General features: G+C 42.0%; 1 protein-coding gene across 1 annotated transcript in view; it reads right to left on the reverse strand.

The window, feature by feature from the left end:
* LOC126466663 (WD repeat-containing protein 76-like) overlaps positions 1–16912 on the reverse strand; it is a 168237-nt gene that overhangs the window by 51096 nt on the left and 100229 nt on the right. Inside the window, exon 8 of the mRNA XM_050096400.1 lies at positions 8363–8447. Coding sequence (XP_049952357.1) covers positions 8363–8447 — 85 coding nt within the window. The remainder of the gene's footprint in view (positions 1–8362; positions 8448–16912) is intronic.

Here is a 16912-nt window from a genome sequence, read left to right on the forward strand (position 1 = left end):
TCCTATGGTCGCGAATAGCCTCAGCAATCTCCGGCGACCACCAGGGTACAGCCTTCCTCCGAGGGAGTCCAGAAGAGCGGGGGATGGCAGCCTCGGCCACCGAAATGATTGACGTGGTGAAGACATGGACCACCTCGTCAATGTCACCTTGTGGGGGAGACTCAATGGTTGCCGCGGAAGTAAAAGCCGGCCAGTCAGCCCTGTGGAGAGCCCAGCGGGGCAGGCGGCCAGAAGAATGACACTGGGGCAGTGACAAATAGATGGGAAAATGGTCACTACCACACAGGTCAGGATGCACTCTCCAGTGGAGGGATGGAACAAGTCCGGGGCTGCAAAGAGAGAGATCGATGGCCGAGAACGAGCCATGGGCCACACTGAAATGCGTGGGAACACCGGTGTTCAAGAGGCTAAGGTCGAGCTGAGCCAACAAATGCTCCACGGCACGACCGCGGTCATCAGAGACAGTCCCACCCCATAGAGGGTTGTGGGCATTGAAATCGCCCAGCAACAAGAAAGGTGGCGGCAGTTGGGCGATCAGAGCAGCCAGGACATGCTGCGCGACAGCACCATCTGGAGGAAGGTAAATACTGCAGACGGTAATAGCCTGTGGCATCCACACCCGAACAGCGACAGCCTCTAAAGCTGTTTGTACAGGTACAAACTCGCTGTGAAGAGAGTTAAGGACATATATGCAGACGCCACCAGACACCCTTTCATAAGCTGCCCGGTTCTTAAAATAACCCCAATAGCCACGGAGGGCGGGGGTTCGCATTGCTGGAAACCAAGTTTCCTGCAGGGCAATGCAAAGGAAAGGATGAAGGCTGAGAAGTTGGCGGAGCTCAGCTAGATGGTGGAAGAAACCACTGCAGTTCCACTGGAGGATGCTATTAGCCATGGATGGGAAAGGAGTGAAGGGACTGGGGAGGCAGATTACACCTCCGGGGCCCCTGCTGCTACTGAGTCACCACCTGTACAACAGCCAACTGTTGCGTCCGAGGGACTGGCGAGATCCATGTCCTCAGCAGACGCCAGAATCTCCACCTCATCCTCAGACGCAGAGCTTGTAGGAAGCGGTGGAATGGGTGCCACCGTAATGTCGGTAGCCTTGGGGAGTTTCTTCTTCTTCTTCTGCTTCTCGCACTGTGCTTTTGGAGGTTCAGGCTGGGAGGGCGTCACTGGGTCAGTCTCAGGGACAGACGACGACCGTGTGTCCCGACGACTAGGGACCGGCGGTTGTTTAAGCCACTTGCGGCTGTCAGCTTTGGTACTGGTCGGAACTTGGGAAGGGAGGTCCCAAAGGGACCCCTTCCTTACGAGAGTAGCCGAAGAAGTCTTACGCTTCTCCGGCCGGGAAGGGGGAACTGATGTCCCCGATGGTTGGGGGGGCGTTGCTCCTGAAGTAGATGGGGCAGGAGCAACAGTGGGTTTAGTGCCCCCCACCATAAAGGGGGCAGGTGTGGGACTTCGACTCAGAGCTGACTGGAGCGGATGGAACCGTAGCAGGAGTGACAGTTGCGGCATAAGAAGCTGTCATGCGCACTGGATGAAGCCGATCATATTTCCGCTTCGCCTCAGTGTACGTCAGGCGGTCGAGAGTCTTGATTTCCATGATCTTCCGCTCCTTATGCAGAATCGGACAGTCTGGCGAGCAAGGCGGATGGAGTGCACCACAGTTCACACAGATTGGAGGTGGGGCACAGGGATGATCAGGATGGGATGGTCGACCGCAATCGCGACAGACGAGGTCGGAAGCACAGCATGAAGACATATGGCCCAACTTCCAACACTTGAAGCACCGCATCGGGGGAGGGATATATGGCTTGACAGCACAACGGTACACCATCACCTTGACCTTCTCAGGTAACGTGTCACCCTCGAAGGCCAAGATGAAGGCACCGGTGGCAACTTGACGATCCCTCGGACCCCGGTGGACGCGCCGGACGAAATGGACACCTCGGCGCACAGCTCGTCATCGGACTGTAAAAGGAGATCCCTGTGGAAGATAATGCCCTGGACCATATTCAGACTTTTATGGGGCGTGATAGTGATGGAGACATCCCCCAGCTTAGTACAAGCGAGCAAGGCCCGCGACTGGGCGGAGGATGCCGTTTTTATCAACACCGATCCGGACCGCATCTTGGACAAGCCCTCCACCTCCCCGAACTTGTCCTCTAAATGTTCGACAAAGAACTGAGGCTTCACAGATACAAACGAGTCCCCGTCAGCTCTGGTACAGACGAGATACCGGGACGAATATCTTTCGCTCTCATTCATAGCCTTTCGTTGCTCCCATGGTGTGGCCAGGGAGGGGAACGATTTGGGGTCATACACATTAGCCTTAAAGTGAGCTTAGGAACACTTAGAGACTGCTGACGACTGGCCGCCAGCGAGAGATGATGTATCACGCTTCATTGCGGGTCATCCGCCCTGATGCCACCTACTCCGACCAAGGCCCTCCCCACGGGTGCCACCCAGCCACAGCAAAGGCCACCTGGCAGGATGGCCATTGCCGGGAGTCCCGATGCCCCAGGGAGATGGGCATCTACTCCTCGGCATACGTGGGGAGTTAACGGCGCAGGCATCAGTAGAGCGATCCCTGTGTTGTCAGGGGGCTACAACCAAGAGGGTACATGGTGGCCCCACCACAACGGACTGGCTACCGTGCTGGATGTTAGGTGACATGTGGTCCATGGGCGTCGTCAGTGCAGAAAATGGCCGTGCACAGCGCTTGGCAGAAAGTGCACGCAGGAGCGTATCCATGCCCAAGCGATGGAGAGCGGGCAGGACTGCAATGCAACGACGAATAAGATTGTGAAAGTTCTCAACGCAAGATGGACACAATGCACCAAGTAAGGCGCCCTTCCCCAATCGGCTCGCTCTTCGGAAAAATGTTGAGGTATGGAGGTCAAACCCGACAGGGGACCATCACATAAGGCCGAAACGTTTGAGACTCCTTTTAGTCGCCTCTTACGACAGGCAGGAATACCGCGTGCCTATTCTTACCCCCGAACCCGCAGGGGGGAGGAAAGATGTAAAAGTAATTTGTAGAAGCATGCTGAGTAGCCACGCATCACCTTGGCAATTCATGATACTTCCAACATTTTCACTTGCCTTTCTTACTATACATTTTTCCACGAGAAAGAGCTCTCTAATAAATCATAGACACTGTTGCAACACTCACAGAAGAAATAAATAAGGTAATTTGGTTAGCTGAAGGGCTAACCATTATAACACATTTGGACTTTTCCATTAGAACATAAGCAACTAATTAAATAAGAAAGGTGTGTTTATATCCCAGAAGGTATTTCTACAGATGTGCTGTGCATAACAGATCCTCTGGAAGCCACAGAAACTGAACAGATGCACTTAGATACAAGTTAGTACCACATTACTGTAGAATAATATATAGGAAGGGGACCTGGTTATAATGTCACAGGCCCTAAACTCGATGAGTAATGCTCTCAAATGCCCTGGATGGTGCACCTCACAGTATAAGACTTGAAAAAACATAGGCTGGGGTTCCAGCAGTGTACAGGCTACCAATAGCAAATTCTTTAAACATCTATAAGCATTTAAGAAGTACAATTTTACACACCATTACCCTATTCTGACAATTTACAGCATGACCCATTGGAAGGAGGTTATGGACACACTGTAGATGGTAAATTTGACTGTTTCCTGAAAATTCTTATAGTATTAATATCCAGTGTTGCTATACAATGAATGAGAGACAATCACAGATGAAGTTGACAGAAAAAACTACAACATCTGCGATCACAGTATCATGTGCCAGAAAGGGGTAACTTTAAAGTAGGTTAGCTCTAATTGAGAATTAAAGCGGCACAACAAAGTGTATACATGGAGGGGGGAGGGGGGGGGGGACGGATTTCTGAGTTAAAATCACACTTTTGCTCATGTGAAATACACTTCTTCCAAGGTGAAAAATGCGCTTTTTCCAAGACAATTTACAGTACACTTTCCCTTGGAGCTGTATAAATATCAATACTTTGAATGGTTAAGGTTTTACACACTAGCACGGAACTCCAGAGAATGAAAAAATTGGGGGGGGGGGGGGGGCAGTGGAAAGATCTGTGATGTGATGATGCACATTTTACATTTTTGTATTCTTGTTACGAAAGTATAGATAACACCATGTTAGTTTCTGAAGCATCAAAATCTAGACTGAAATGTGCTTTTGTAAGCCAATCATAGCTCATGTCATGTGATCTTGCCAGCCAATGACAGCAGATATTCAGTGCATAGGACACTTGACGATGTCAGCCAATACCAACATCATTGTTAAGTGGTGTGAAAACACAAATAGGAAAATTTAAGTTTGCACATATATTACTGGTCTTTAAGACCTATTAAGGCCACATGAAAAGCTAAGCTTTCACATAAAATAGTGGTCTTTTTCGCATGTGTTACATGGTCTGGTCTTCTGGGCTTGAAATTATTCTATGTGGCTAGTCCTTAATGTGTTAAGCTTTAGCTGAGAGTCAGTGCTCTGTGATTTAAGAAATTCATTGCACATTCGGCACATGTAACATAATTCATCTCAAGTAAAAGGAAATGTACTTTTAAATTAACGCTTTTCAAAGCACCATTCGCAGTATTTTCTCACGACCTGTTAGAAATAGCTTTGTTGCCAGAAAGTGCCAGAAAACAAGTGTTAATGTGTATGGGCACCTACAATGATGCAGTAAGCCTATTATGTTGGTACATATGTAGTATTAAGAGATGTATTAAAACAAATGGGATATTCCAAGTGCAATGGAATTTTTTACACCATACTGAAATGCGTAATTCAGCTTGAAGTGCACATTCATATGTCCAGACTCACAATAAAGTAGGCCCCAATACAATACTAAGATTACAGTTCAGTTTTCTGGATGCAAATTTTCTTTGAGTACCAGTACTGTATTATCTCATGTTTGGTTCTTTATTATGGCATAACACCATACATGCTAGAAAATGAAAACGTGCACCTGAAATGCAGCGAACAGTTGAAACTAGCCAATAGTGTGGTATTAAACACTTCCGTTTCAAATAAATTGACTGCCTCAGCAGGAAAGCTTAGTAAAAGCCGTCAAAAATTTATATAAAAAAAATTTCAAAAGTAAGTTCATTTTGTAGCGCAAGTCTTTCTGAAGAGTCTGATACATAAAACATATGTCTTTGACAAAATTTAACGACACGTTATTTTGTCTTAAGTGTGCAGTGCAGTGCCATGCCTCTTCAAACAATAATCATACACCACAAGTCACTGCATTTCCCTCTGTGGAACTCAAACATGGATATTTTGTAATGGATGCCATCAAATTATTTCAGGACAGAGGAAATTAAACACACAGGGACTTCAACTGGCCCTGTTTAGTGTAGCGATCTGGCCAAAAATTTTCTGTCAAAATTTCACTTTCTTGGATACACCAAGAAGATAATACGTAATCTTTCTTACCTGTTATTCCTGTTGGTCATTTATTTCCACTCTGGTGGTCTGAATCTATGGATTTCGCTAGTAATTATAACAACGCTGAACATTCGCAAACGAAATCAACCACATAAACAAGCAGCAGTTGGCATTCACCAGTTCGGCTTTATTCAGCTCAGCTCCTATATCCCCATCCGTTTTGTCTGCAGGAAAGTTTATTTCTGGATGTGATGAGGATTCCTCTGGCAGAGACATCACGTAAACTATGCACGCATTCAAAAATCAACTTAGAATGTGTTCGAAAACCAGCAGGGGTGCGTTTCAAAATCATATGAATAATCGATAGGCCAACGTGCGCTTGATGCTAGGTGCTTTGTGTAACAAGGTCTTCTTCCCCACAAGAATTTTACAGAGGCATATTAAATTCAAAAGGTATCAAAATTACTTCAAAACAATGGAAAATCCAGGATGGAATGTAACAATTTTATGAGAAGGAAAGCTGCTACTCACCGTATAGTGGAGATGCTGAGTCGCACACAGACACAATAAAAAGACTCTCACAATTTTGGCCATTCAGTCCTACATCAACAACAACAACAACAACACACACACACACACACACACACACACACACACACACACAGTAATCTCAAAATAATTCCCTGAATTGTTAGTGTGAATAGATTATCATTAGTCTCAATTTGTTTACATCTTTTACTTGCCTTCAATGGCTGTTTCTCACTACCAGTGCATAATATGACCATTCCACATCCTTGAACACACTCTTTCACAATGGGTTAACATAATACAACATGTAAATGTATGAACTGTGGTATATTTAGTTCAATAAAATTGAGCTGTACCTCCTGACAGTTCTTACTGTATCTCTATTTAGCCCCTGGTACCCAAAATGCTGCAAGGTTCTCGACAGTCAGTTTCGATGTCAATCTCCTCCCTGTTACTTGTCTGCTCCTCACTGTAATGATTCTTGTTATTCCACCACAGGAAAATTGTCTCCAATACTGACCTAATGTCTAAAGAATGGATGCATGAACCACACAATGGATCATATCTTTGTCAGTGATGAAAAAAGGATTTTGGCAGCACACCATTCAGTCCATCCAACAGAGAGGATATGGTGGAGACTTGTCTACTAGGAGTGTAGAGGAAGCAGAATTACAGGTTACTGGTGTAGAAGTATCTGTGAGATAGGGAGTGGAATGACAGGTCACTGGTGGAAAACAACCCTAAAGCAGTTACAAAATATGTCTTACACACATTATTCGGATGCTAAAGCCACTAACTTGAGAGCGGTCTCGACAATTGAACCTCATCTACATCTACATTTATACTCCGCAAGCCACCCAACGGTGTGTGACGGAGGGCACTTTACGTGCCACTGTCATTACCTCCCTTTCCTGTTCCAGTCGCGTATGGTTCGCGGGAAGAACGACTGTCTGAAAGCCTCCGTGCGCACTCTAATCTCTCTAATTTTACATTCGTGATCTCCTCGGGAGGTATAAGTAGGGGGAAGCAATATATTCGATACCTCATCCAGAAATGCACCTTCTCGAAACCTGGCGAGCAAGCTACACTGCGATGCAGAGCGCCTCTCTTGCAGAGTCTGCCACTTGAGTTTGTTAAACATCTCCGTAACGCTATCACAGTTACCAAATAACCCTGTGACGAAACGCGGCGCTCTTCTTTGGATCTTCTCTATCTCCTCCGTCAACCTGATCTGGTACGGATCCCACACTGATGAGCAATACTCAAGTATAGGTCGAACGAGTGTTTTGTAAGCCACCTCCTTTGTTGATGGACTACATTTTCTAAGGACTCTCCCAATGAATCTCAACCTGGTACCCACCTTACCAACAATTAATTTTATATGATCGTTCCACTTCAAATCGTTCCGCACGCATACTCCCAGATATTTTAAAGAAGTAACTGCTACCAGTGTTTGTTCCGCTATCATATAATCATACAATAAATGATCCTTCTTTCTATGTATTCGCAATACCTTACATTTGTCTATGTTAAGGGTCAGTTGCCACTCCCTGCACCAAGTGCCTATCCGCTGCAGATCTTCCTGCATTTCGCTACAATTTTCTAATGCTGCAACTTCTCTGTATACTACAGCATCATCCACGAAAAGCCGCATGGAACTTCCGACACTATCTACTAAGTCATTTATATATATTGTGAAAAGCAATGGTCCCATAACACTCCCCTGTGGCACGCCAGAGGTTACTTTAACGTCTGTAGACGTCTCTCCATTGATAACAACATGCTGTGTTCTGTTTGCTAAAAACTCTTCAATCAAGCCACACAGCTGGTCTGATATTCCGTAGGCTCTAACTTTGTTTATCAGGCGACAGTGCGGAACTGTATCGAACGCCATCCGGAAGTCAAGAAAAATAGCATCTACCTGGGAGCCTGTACCTAATATTTTCTGGGTCTCATGAACAAATAAAGCGAGTTGGGTCTCACACGATCGCTGTTTCTGGAATCCATGTTGATTCCTACATAGTAGATTCTGGGTTTCCAAAAACGACATGATACGCGAGCAAAAAACATGTTCTAAAATTCTACAACAGATCGACGTCAGAGATATAGGTCTATAGTTTTGCACATCTGCTCGATGACCCTTCTTGAAGACTGGGACTACCTGTGCTCTTTTCCAATCATTTGGAACCTTCCGTTCCTTTAGAGACTTGCGGTACACGGCTGTTAGAAGGGGGGCAAGTTCTTTCGCATCCTCGTGGGCATCTAGTAGCAGAACTCCACTATTTGCAAGTCAGCATTCAATTTAATTCTGTAATGTACACTTCAGAATGTCATTGTCCATGTGAAACTAAGGCAATGTCACAATGTGTTAATTAATGCAAGATAAATTCACACTGTATAAATTAAGTAAAAATTAACACATACCATGAGCTATCAACAGCACTTCTCTGCTCATTTCTGTATGCCAACAAGTATGGTGTCCATATGTATCTTCATCACTTGCATAAACCTGTAAAAAAGGCAATTAGAAACTAACAAATCAGATGCTTTAATTTTTTCCACTGTTGTGTTATAACGTTCAGCCTGGAGATAGTCTGATGGAGCTCTCCATTTCACTGAATTCAATGATGGTACAAAGAGTTTATTAATTAAAGAAGAGTTTATATGCTCTAAAACAGCTCCAAATAACTGGAATGAGAAACTGGCAAATTATCTGATGACAGTAGGATTTGTAAATACGGATGATTAAGTCTTGTTTTTATTACAATGAAAGCCAAATCAACATTATAGCATTGTTTTGTGATAACTGATAGTATCTATAAAGCCACATCTTCGAATGGAAATTAAAGTACGTTCACAGAAAATTTTTGTAAATCGTATTACATATAAAAAGAAAACCTTAAGACATTTTAAATTTGATGATTTCAATCCAGTAACTACAGCTATGAAGTATGGAATGTTGACAGATGAAAATCTTGTCTGTGATGACTCACTGGAAAGAACACAACTGTACTGAGAAGACATAGTGAGTATATTGTACCTTGCAACAATATTTTGTGCAGGTATTAGTTTTGCTATTAATTATTTAAGTATATTTAGTAATAAACCAATGGTCAGTCACTGGAAAATAGTACAATGCATTTTTCTCTAACTAAAAATAACTATGAAGTGTTACATATTCTTTGATAAGAGATCAACACTGCTTGCCTGTGCTGATTATGATTATGGAAATGATACCACAACTAAATGCTCCACCAGCAACGCTCATATGACGCAAGGAGGATACGTGCTCAAAAGCAAAGCCTTTTGGCAACATCTACAACTGAAATGGAATACCTAAGCACTGTCTCTTCGTTCACTATGTATCTTTGATTCAATGCCTTGGACAAGAGTTTGGAATTTCAGGTTTGAATCAACTGACAAATGTGTATTGACAATCAAGTTTCCACACTATGTTATAAAAGTATCTTTGAACGAAAAATAACAAAGGGCAAGGGGCATATTGAAATACCACTAACGTTCATTCAACATGCTTTTACGTTAATTTTCAGTAAAGCGATCACAGTTTGAAATAATGTAACAACATTTTATTGCATTAAAGCAGATACAGAATAAACAGAACACACACATTTGAAACAAAAACAAATAACATTCACAGAATAACAGCAAAGAACATACCTATCAGCAGAGGCAGAGACTCATTTACCATAACAACAACAAGAACATAATATTGGAATGTTGCTATTCAAAAAAGAGTATCAGTCAACAATAGGTACCTGTTTCTCTAATAAGTCGACAATAATAGTTGGTTGCTATTTCAGTAGTAAATGAAGTCTGTCATTCCTTGTAGCCTTGTGATTTTATGTGAGCATTTAAATAAAAGACAATGCCCAGATTTTTACAAGTAGGCTTGATAGGTTATGGGCCCAATTGAGCTAGAAATCTAGGGAAGTAAAAAGGTGGTAATTTACAAGTGTAAAAGGACTGTGCTTTTCCTGTGAGAAGACTTGTGTCATATGTTGGAAAATAGCTTCATCAGCAAAAGATGCAGCATCAAACAGTGTGCTGAAATTGTAAGGACACTGCAAGTTTTTTAACATGGGACTTGCAAATAAATGCTATAATTATGGCAAAAGGGCCTTTACGGGTACGTTACTGGCCATATCAAGAAAATTTAAAGGGAGGGAAGGGTGCTTCCAAGTGGAGAAAAAAAAAAGGACGTACAGTTAAATCCCAAATTACTTCACCAGCTTTTAAGCAAATCCCATTTTTCACACATATTTCCATCTGTCCCAGTGAAAATCACTGCTTTTAACGAACCCACTTTGAGAAAAAGTCCGATTCTAAGGAATAAACAATACATTTTACAAATTGAAATCCAGCTTTTACACACTGTGTATGAATGAGCGAATTTCTATCCATTTCACACAGGTTGTATATTTTGTTATGTGACGCACTAAATAGTAATCAATTCCACTGGTAAACACTTACCTAGATCATTGTCAATGATGTAACTTCCTTTGTAGCAACCTCAGTAGATTCACTGAAGAAATCTAAATCTATTTCCATGTGACTCAAGTCAGCAGTCACTGAGTCTACGAAGCGGAAAAAGTGCAATTGTTCAATTTTACTTTTGTGAATTTCTGGCCTGCAAACATAGAAAGCTAAAAATTCAGCGAAAGCTGGCAATCTTCCACTATGCTGATCGCAATTTTAAAACAAATCTCTTTGATATGGCAAAAAAAAAAAAATGATTTTACACTGTTACACTGTTCTGAAACTAACAGTTCCTTTGGATCCAAGAAGGAGCAATATTCTTATGTCTGCATTCAATTAAGTGGAAAATATTCCTCTGAAGTAGGTCCAAGGACTGAAGTGGAAGTTTTCCTATAACTGAAAACGTACTGCAAGAGAAAGCTCATGAAATTGCTCTGAAGACCTGCACTGAAAATCTCAGTGCACTGAAAAGGCTGGTTTAATTGTTTTAAAAGACGCCACAATCTGCAGTTTCAAAGTGTAAGTGGAGAAAGTGAGACTCTGGTAACAGGAAGAGAAGTTATTGGAAGAATAACACTTAATTCCCAGGTGTTTCCGAAATATACATATGTTATTTTGTACTTCAGAGTACAACAGCAGTCCCTGGAGACATCAGTAATATTTACTACTTTTTCAGGCATTTAGATGCAAAGAACAATGCAGCAGGAAAAGACAATTTTACTTCTTACAGACCCCCCATGCCCTGTACAATCCAAGGAAACACCATTTCTGAGGAATGTGAATGCTGTGTTCCATCCCTGAACTGCAAGAGTTATCTGCAGCCTCTGGACCTGGGCATAATATGCTCTGTTACAGCCAAATACAGAGTAGCAGTTGTGGAGAAGTCTATTTCACTCCTTGAGAGGAAGGAAGTAAGTGATGAAGCTCCATGTTGTGCAGGCTACGCATATATTTGTTGCTGCCTAGAATTCCATAATACAACAGACAGTGTTAAGTTGTTGCACAAAGGCTGGCTGCAGTATATCAGGTGCTGTTTAAACTAATTACCGCAGGATCACTCTCTTGGATGCGACATGTAAGGTGTTTTAGTAGTGTCCAACCGAACATTCGACTTTGGCCAAAAATCCCCTACAACTTCAGCCAAAATATGCCATAGTTTTGACTGAAGCCAAAGGTTTCTAGCAAGCACCGAAACAGAAGTCACTATCAGAACTTCGCATGCACGGTGGCCAACCAACAAACTGTAACAGTCACGAAGCTTTCAAATACTTGGCACGGACTGCATTGCGGCGGTTGGCCACCATCACCAGTAAACAGAAGTTCGTAAGCGAATTATATTATCAACTTCAGTGTTTTATCGTATGACTGCAAAATATTTATCTGACAGAGGAAGAGAAGATGGAGTTTGCGAAAAGCACACAAAAACCAAAAAACTAAGTATGTTTTTACAATATTTATTAAGGTATTTACTTCTCAATAGTATTTCAAGTGCTATTTATATTTTGATGTCTCTTCTTAATGTTACAGTATTAGAGACAAGTGTCACCATATCTTCTAAAGTTTTGCTGGTTCCCCGAGATCCCTCAGTTCTTCTCGGAGCTCATCGGTAGAATCTGGAATGTTCCATAGGTCTACGCACTGCTGCCAACAAACACAATTTGCGCTACAATGAACAGACGTTCAGTGCGCAGTGGACATTTAGTGATTGCTATTGACTCGTTAATGATAATATCCATTCTGAGTATTAAAATAATTATTTACTTGGTTTTCAGTGGCTCCCTCATTGAATAATTATGCCTCAGCAGGATTTACTTTTTTCCATATTTCATTTTCATTGATATAATTACGTATGACACCTCATATTTTAACTTCTCGAACTGCCATTCAAAATATTTTCCTGCAGTCTGTTAGAAATAGGTTCACTGAAGCAGTTACCACAGAGCGCCAGAATACAAGCATTACTGTGCACACGCAGCTACCGTGACATGAGATGCCTGTTCTCTGTGAATTTGGAATTTCATGTGCAGTGGAGCATCACGTGATCATGTGAAGCAGTGCAGTATGTTTGGAGGAGACATATAGAGTTAGTGTACATAGAGCAATTGCTCTGTCATATCCTCTCCAGATAAGGAATGAAAAATTAAAAAGCAGCCCTTGGCACAATATTCATTTTAAAACTACCGTATTTACTCGAATCTAAGCCGCACTCGAATCTAAGCCGCACCTGAAAAATGAGACTCGCAATAAAGGAAAAAAACAATTCCCGAATCTAAGCCGCACCTGAAATTTGCGACTCAAAATTCAAGGGGAGAGAAAAGTTTTAGGCCACACCTCCAAATCGAAACAAAGTTGGTCCATTGTAATATGAGACACAATTTACGTCGAATGAATGACGATACAGCGACAGTAGTTTGGTTCGAGTCGTAAGCTTAGCAGTTAAGCTTTACCAAGTAGCCATTGCTATGCGTCAGGCGCTCCGTCCGTATTTATGCGAGTACCATTCCTTTTTCACGTGCTGTGTCTGGTTTGACTCGATTGCTTATTTTGCTTTGATCTGATAAGTGCCGTTTTCTTTGTTATAGGTGTTCACGTCATCCTAAGCTGAAAATGCATTACTGTACTGTCATGCACTGTTTGTCGCATTCTGACAGCGTGTGTTTACGGCCTGTCGCTGCTCGCGGCACGGCTTGCTTTTGTGCGCGCTACCACCGCTTTTTTTAAAAAAAAAAGAGAGAGAGAGAGAGAGAGAGAGAGAGAGAGAGAGAGAGAGAGAGAGAGAGAGAGAGGCGAATCGTCTCATTAGCGAAACAATGGCAAGAGACTGCTATTTGTTGTTACTTACACTGCTGCTTTCTTTGATAATGATCAACAAGAACCAAATAATAGACTGCGTATTTCAGAACATGTTCTGAACGAGAGTTCGCCGAAAATTTTTCTCCGTTTGAAAATCTTTGCGGCCGCTTCTGTAGTACATCAAATTCTGCACAGAAATTAGAGTCATCTTAGATTTAAAAATCTGGTAAGTTGTCATACTTCATTTCTGACTGTATCACATTAGGCATAAGAATAATACGAATATAAACATGACACGATACGTATATTCTTCCGCGGTTGCTGTTGTCTCACTCTAGTTTCGTAGTTTATTAGGCAGGATTTAAATGAGATAGCAGCAAACGCGAAAGAATACATGGCAAAATGTTTATATTCGATTATTCTTATGGTGAAGAGAATACTGCATGTGATTCACATTTCATCAGGTTCCTATTAGCAACCAACTCTTCTCACTGGTAGGAAAAAATTCAGAACGTTCAGTTGGCCATATTGACAAACATCCTAAACAGTCTTGCCAGTCGGATTTTCGTAGTACATTGAAATTCTGCTACATTCGAAGACGAACAATACGGAATTTGTATTTACTCCGTTGGATAATGTATGAAAATGCAGTGGTCGAAACTCGGGGCGGAGAAAAAAAAAAGCTCGTCTTCCACCTTTCTTTCTTTCTTTCTTTCTTTCTTTTCTTTCTTTTTTTTTTTTGTTTTTAATTTATTTACTGACGCAGAGGTTTTGGCGAAAGTATTTATCTTTGTGCCTATAAAGCATACCTGTGTAGCGCTACATATATTCGACAGCATAAGTTATAGTTGTAGCGGCACCTACCAACATTTTTCAGAACTTCCGCTTGCTTTGCACTCGATTCTAAGCCGCAGGCGGTTTTTTGGATTACAAAAATCGGAAAAAAAGTGCAGCTTAGATTCAAGTAAATACGGTACACTTTACAACTTAATGTACTGTAATATACTGCAATGTGGGGAGTAACTTTTTTTATTTATGCTTTGTGATACTCTTAAGTAGCATTTCCAATCAAATTTACATCCACACAGCACTACAAATTTCTTGCAATAATAATAATATAGCAGTTGTTTGTGTAGTCCACAACTAAGAACAATAACCTTTTCATGACTTCTTAACCATATAACAATTAATGAGGTTACTTGTGAAACCACAAAACTGTACAACTGACTTAACTGATGTATAATCAACAGTTTATGTTGTACTCTAGGAGCAAATACAAAGCCATCTAGGGGGTTACAATGATAAAACACGGTGTGCTGCCAGTCTATAATTTACTGAAGAATGGTGTTAAGTAAATATAGGATGTAAAGGACACAAATTATGAAATAATGTCAAGCCAAGAGGAGGTGCCAGACAAGTGTTGAAACGTGTCTTGTGATAAAAAAACTGTGTGTTTCATGGATGGCAGATACGTCTCCTAAAGCTTTTCAGTGTGATTTTCGAGAAGCCGATATTGGTGGAGTACCATTCTGTATTATCTCATGTTTGGTTCTTCATTATGGCATAACGCCATACGTACCAGAAGTTGAAAACATGCACTTGAAATTCAGCAATCGGTTGAAACTAGCTAATAATGTGGAATGAAATACTTTATTTCAAATAAATTGACTGCCTCTGTAGAAAATATTAATGAAAGGTAATTAACAAAAGACAAATATCAATAAAAGTAACTTCATTGTTCAGCAAAGCAATTAATACCCGATTGTCAACTTGGAAATAAAATAAAATAAAATCAGAAAACTGGAACTAATAACATATTTTGTCTTGCATAATTATGTGAATGCATTTTAATTCATTGGTTGCTCCCAGCCACAGTTATCTGGTTTGTTTTCATTTGAAATGAGAGCTGTAAACAAAGAGATCAGCCAAATTATGAAATGAAAATGCGGGTCACATGGAGACTGTTCCCCAATATAACTCTGACTGCTCTGTGCAGTTCAGGCATGCCAGAAACTTTTTTTTTTGTTAGCATCTAGCTGCTTGCAGTTACTGATTACACATCTAACAGCCACACTTCAAGTAGCAAGAAGTGGTAGAAGACGCTGCTCATGCACGACTTCAGCTCTGCCCATCCACGAGCCCTCTGGCAACTGCTCAAACGAACCTAATGTTAACAGTTGTGCTGTCACACTCATCGAAAGAAATTGGTTGTTACGAATTACTGTGTAGTTTTTCGTCTTAAAGCCTTTGACACATTTTGCTGTTGGCAGAAGCTTGTGTGTGTGCTCTGTGATTCGTTGTTGTAAATGGTTGCTGTAGTATTATTCTACAGTAGTGTGCTAAAGTAAAGTTCTTCATTAATGTATCAGTTTTTACCAGTCAAAATTACAAAAATTTAACTCAAAACTGAAATAATGAAAAATTCTGGGAATCCTAAAATATTCCAGGATTTTTCTGGATTTCTCCTGGTTGAAAAAATTCCCAGGTTATTCTCAGATTTTCTAGCTGTCCCTGGGCACACTCACCCTGGCTTACATGTAAAGAGAAACATTATTGTTTCTAAAAACCTCTATACTGCTATACTGTGCCCATCCCCCCCACTGTTTGCCCCCACTCCCAAATTTAATCATACAGGACTTGTTGAAGACCTTCTTCATCCCTACAGTGGAAACACTGTTTTGGCACCAACCTTACCAATCAGACTCAACTGAAGACCAATATTGAACCATGCCTAACTCAGTTCACTCCTCCATCCAACCATGATCATGATCCACTCACACTGCCCCCAAACCACCACCTGTCAACTTTCCATTATTTCTTAACCTCAAACCTTGCCTCAGCATCATTCCCCAAATCCCTCACCAGGCATACTAACCTTACATCCACAGAAAGAACTGCAGTCTACCACATCTAAAAACTGACCCTGACCTTGTAATCCTACCTGTGGACAAAGGCTCCACCACTTGTTTTGAACTGCAAGGATTACCTGGCAGGACTCCCCAGCTGCCAGACTCGTCCACTTACAAACCTTGCTATGGGTGATTCCATACCAGTAATCCAGCAGGCTCTCCAGTCACTACTCAAATCCTTAAGCCCATCCCAGAACCTCTCCCCGGAGTTCATCTCTCTACTCACCCCTACCACTACCCGCACTCCTGCCTCCTCCATGCTTCCTAAAGTCCATAAACCTAACCACCCAGAATGCCCCATTGTGGCCGGTTACTGTGCCCCCACTGAAAAGAATCTCTGCTCTTGTAGACCAACACGTTCACCTATTACCCGGAATCTACCCTCCTATACAAAAGATACCAACCATTTCCTCCACCGCAGTTCCTGTTCCTTTACCACACGATGCTCTGCTCGTCACTACTGATGCCACCTCCCTGAACACTAACATTCCTAATGCTCATGGCCTTATCACTATTGAAAACTACCTTTCCCAGTGCCCAATGGATTCTAAAACAACAACCTCCTTCCTAATCACGATGACCAACTATATGCCCACCCACAATTACTTCTCTTTTGAAGGCAATACCCACAAACAAATCCGGGGTACGGCTATGGGCACCCGCATGGCATCATCCTATGCCAACCTATTCATGGGCCATATAAAGGTATCCTTCCTAAAAACCAGAATCCTAAACCCCTCACCTGGTTCAGATTCATTGATGACATCTTTGCTAT

This window comes from Schistocerca serialis, chromosome 1 (genome assembly GCF_023864345.2).
Source record: "Schistocerca serialis cubense isolate TAMUIC-IGC-003099 chromosome 1, iqSchSeri2.2, whole genome shotgun sequence".
NCBI lineage: Eukaryota > Metazoa > Arthropoda > Insecta > Orthoptera > Acrididae > Schistocerca > Schistocerca serialis.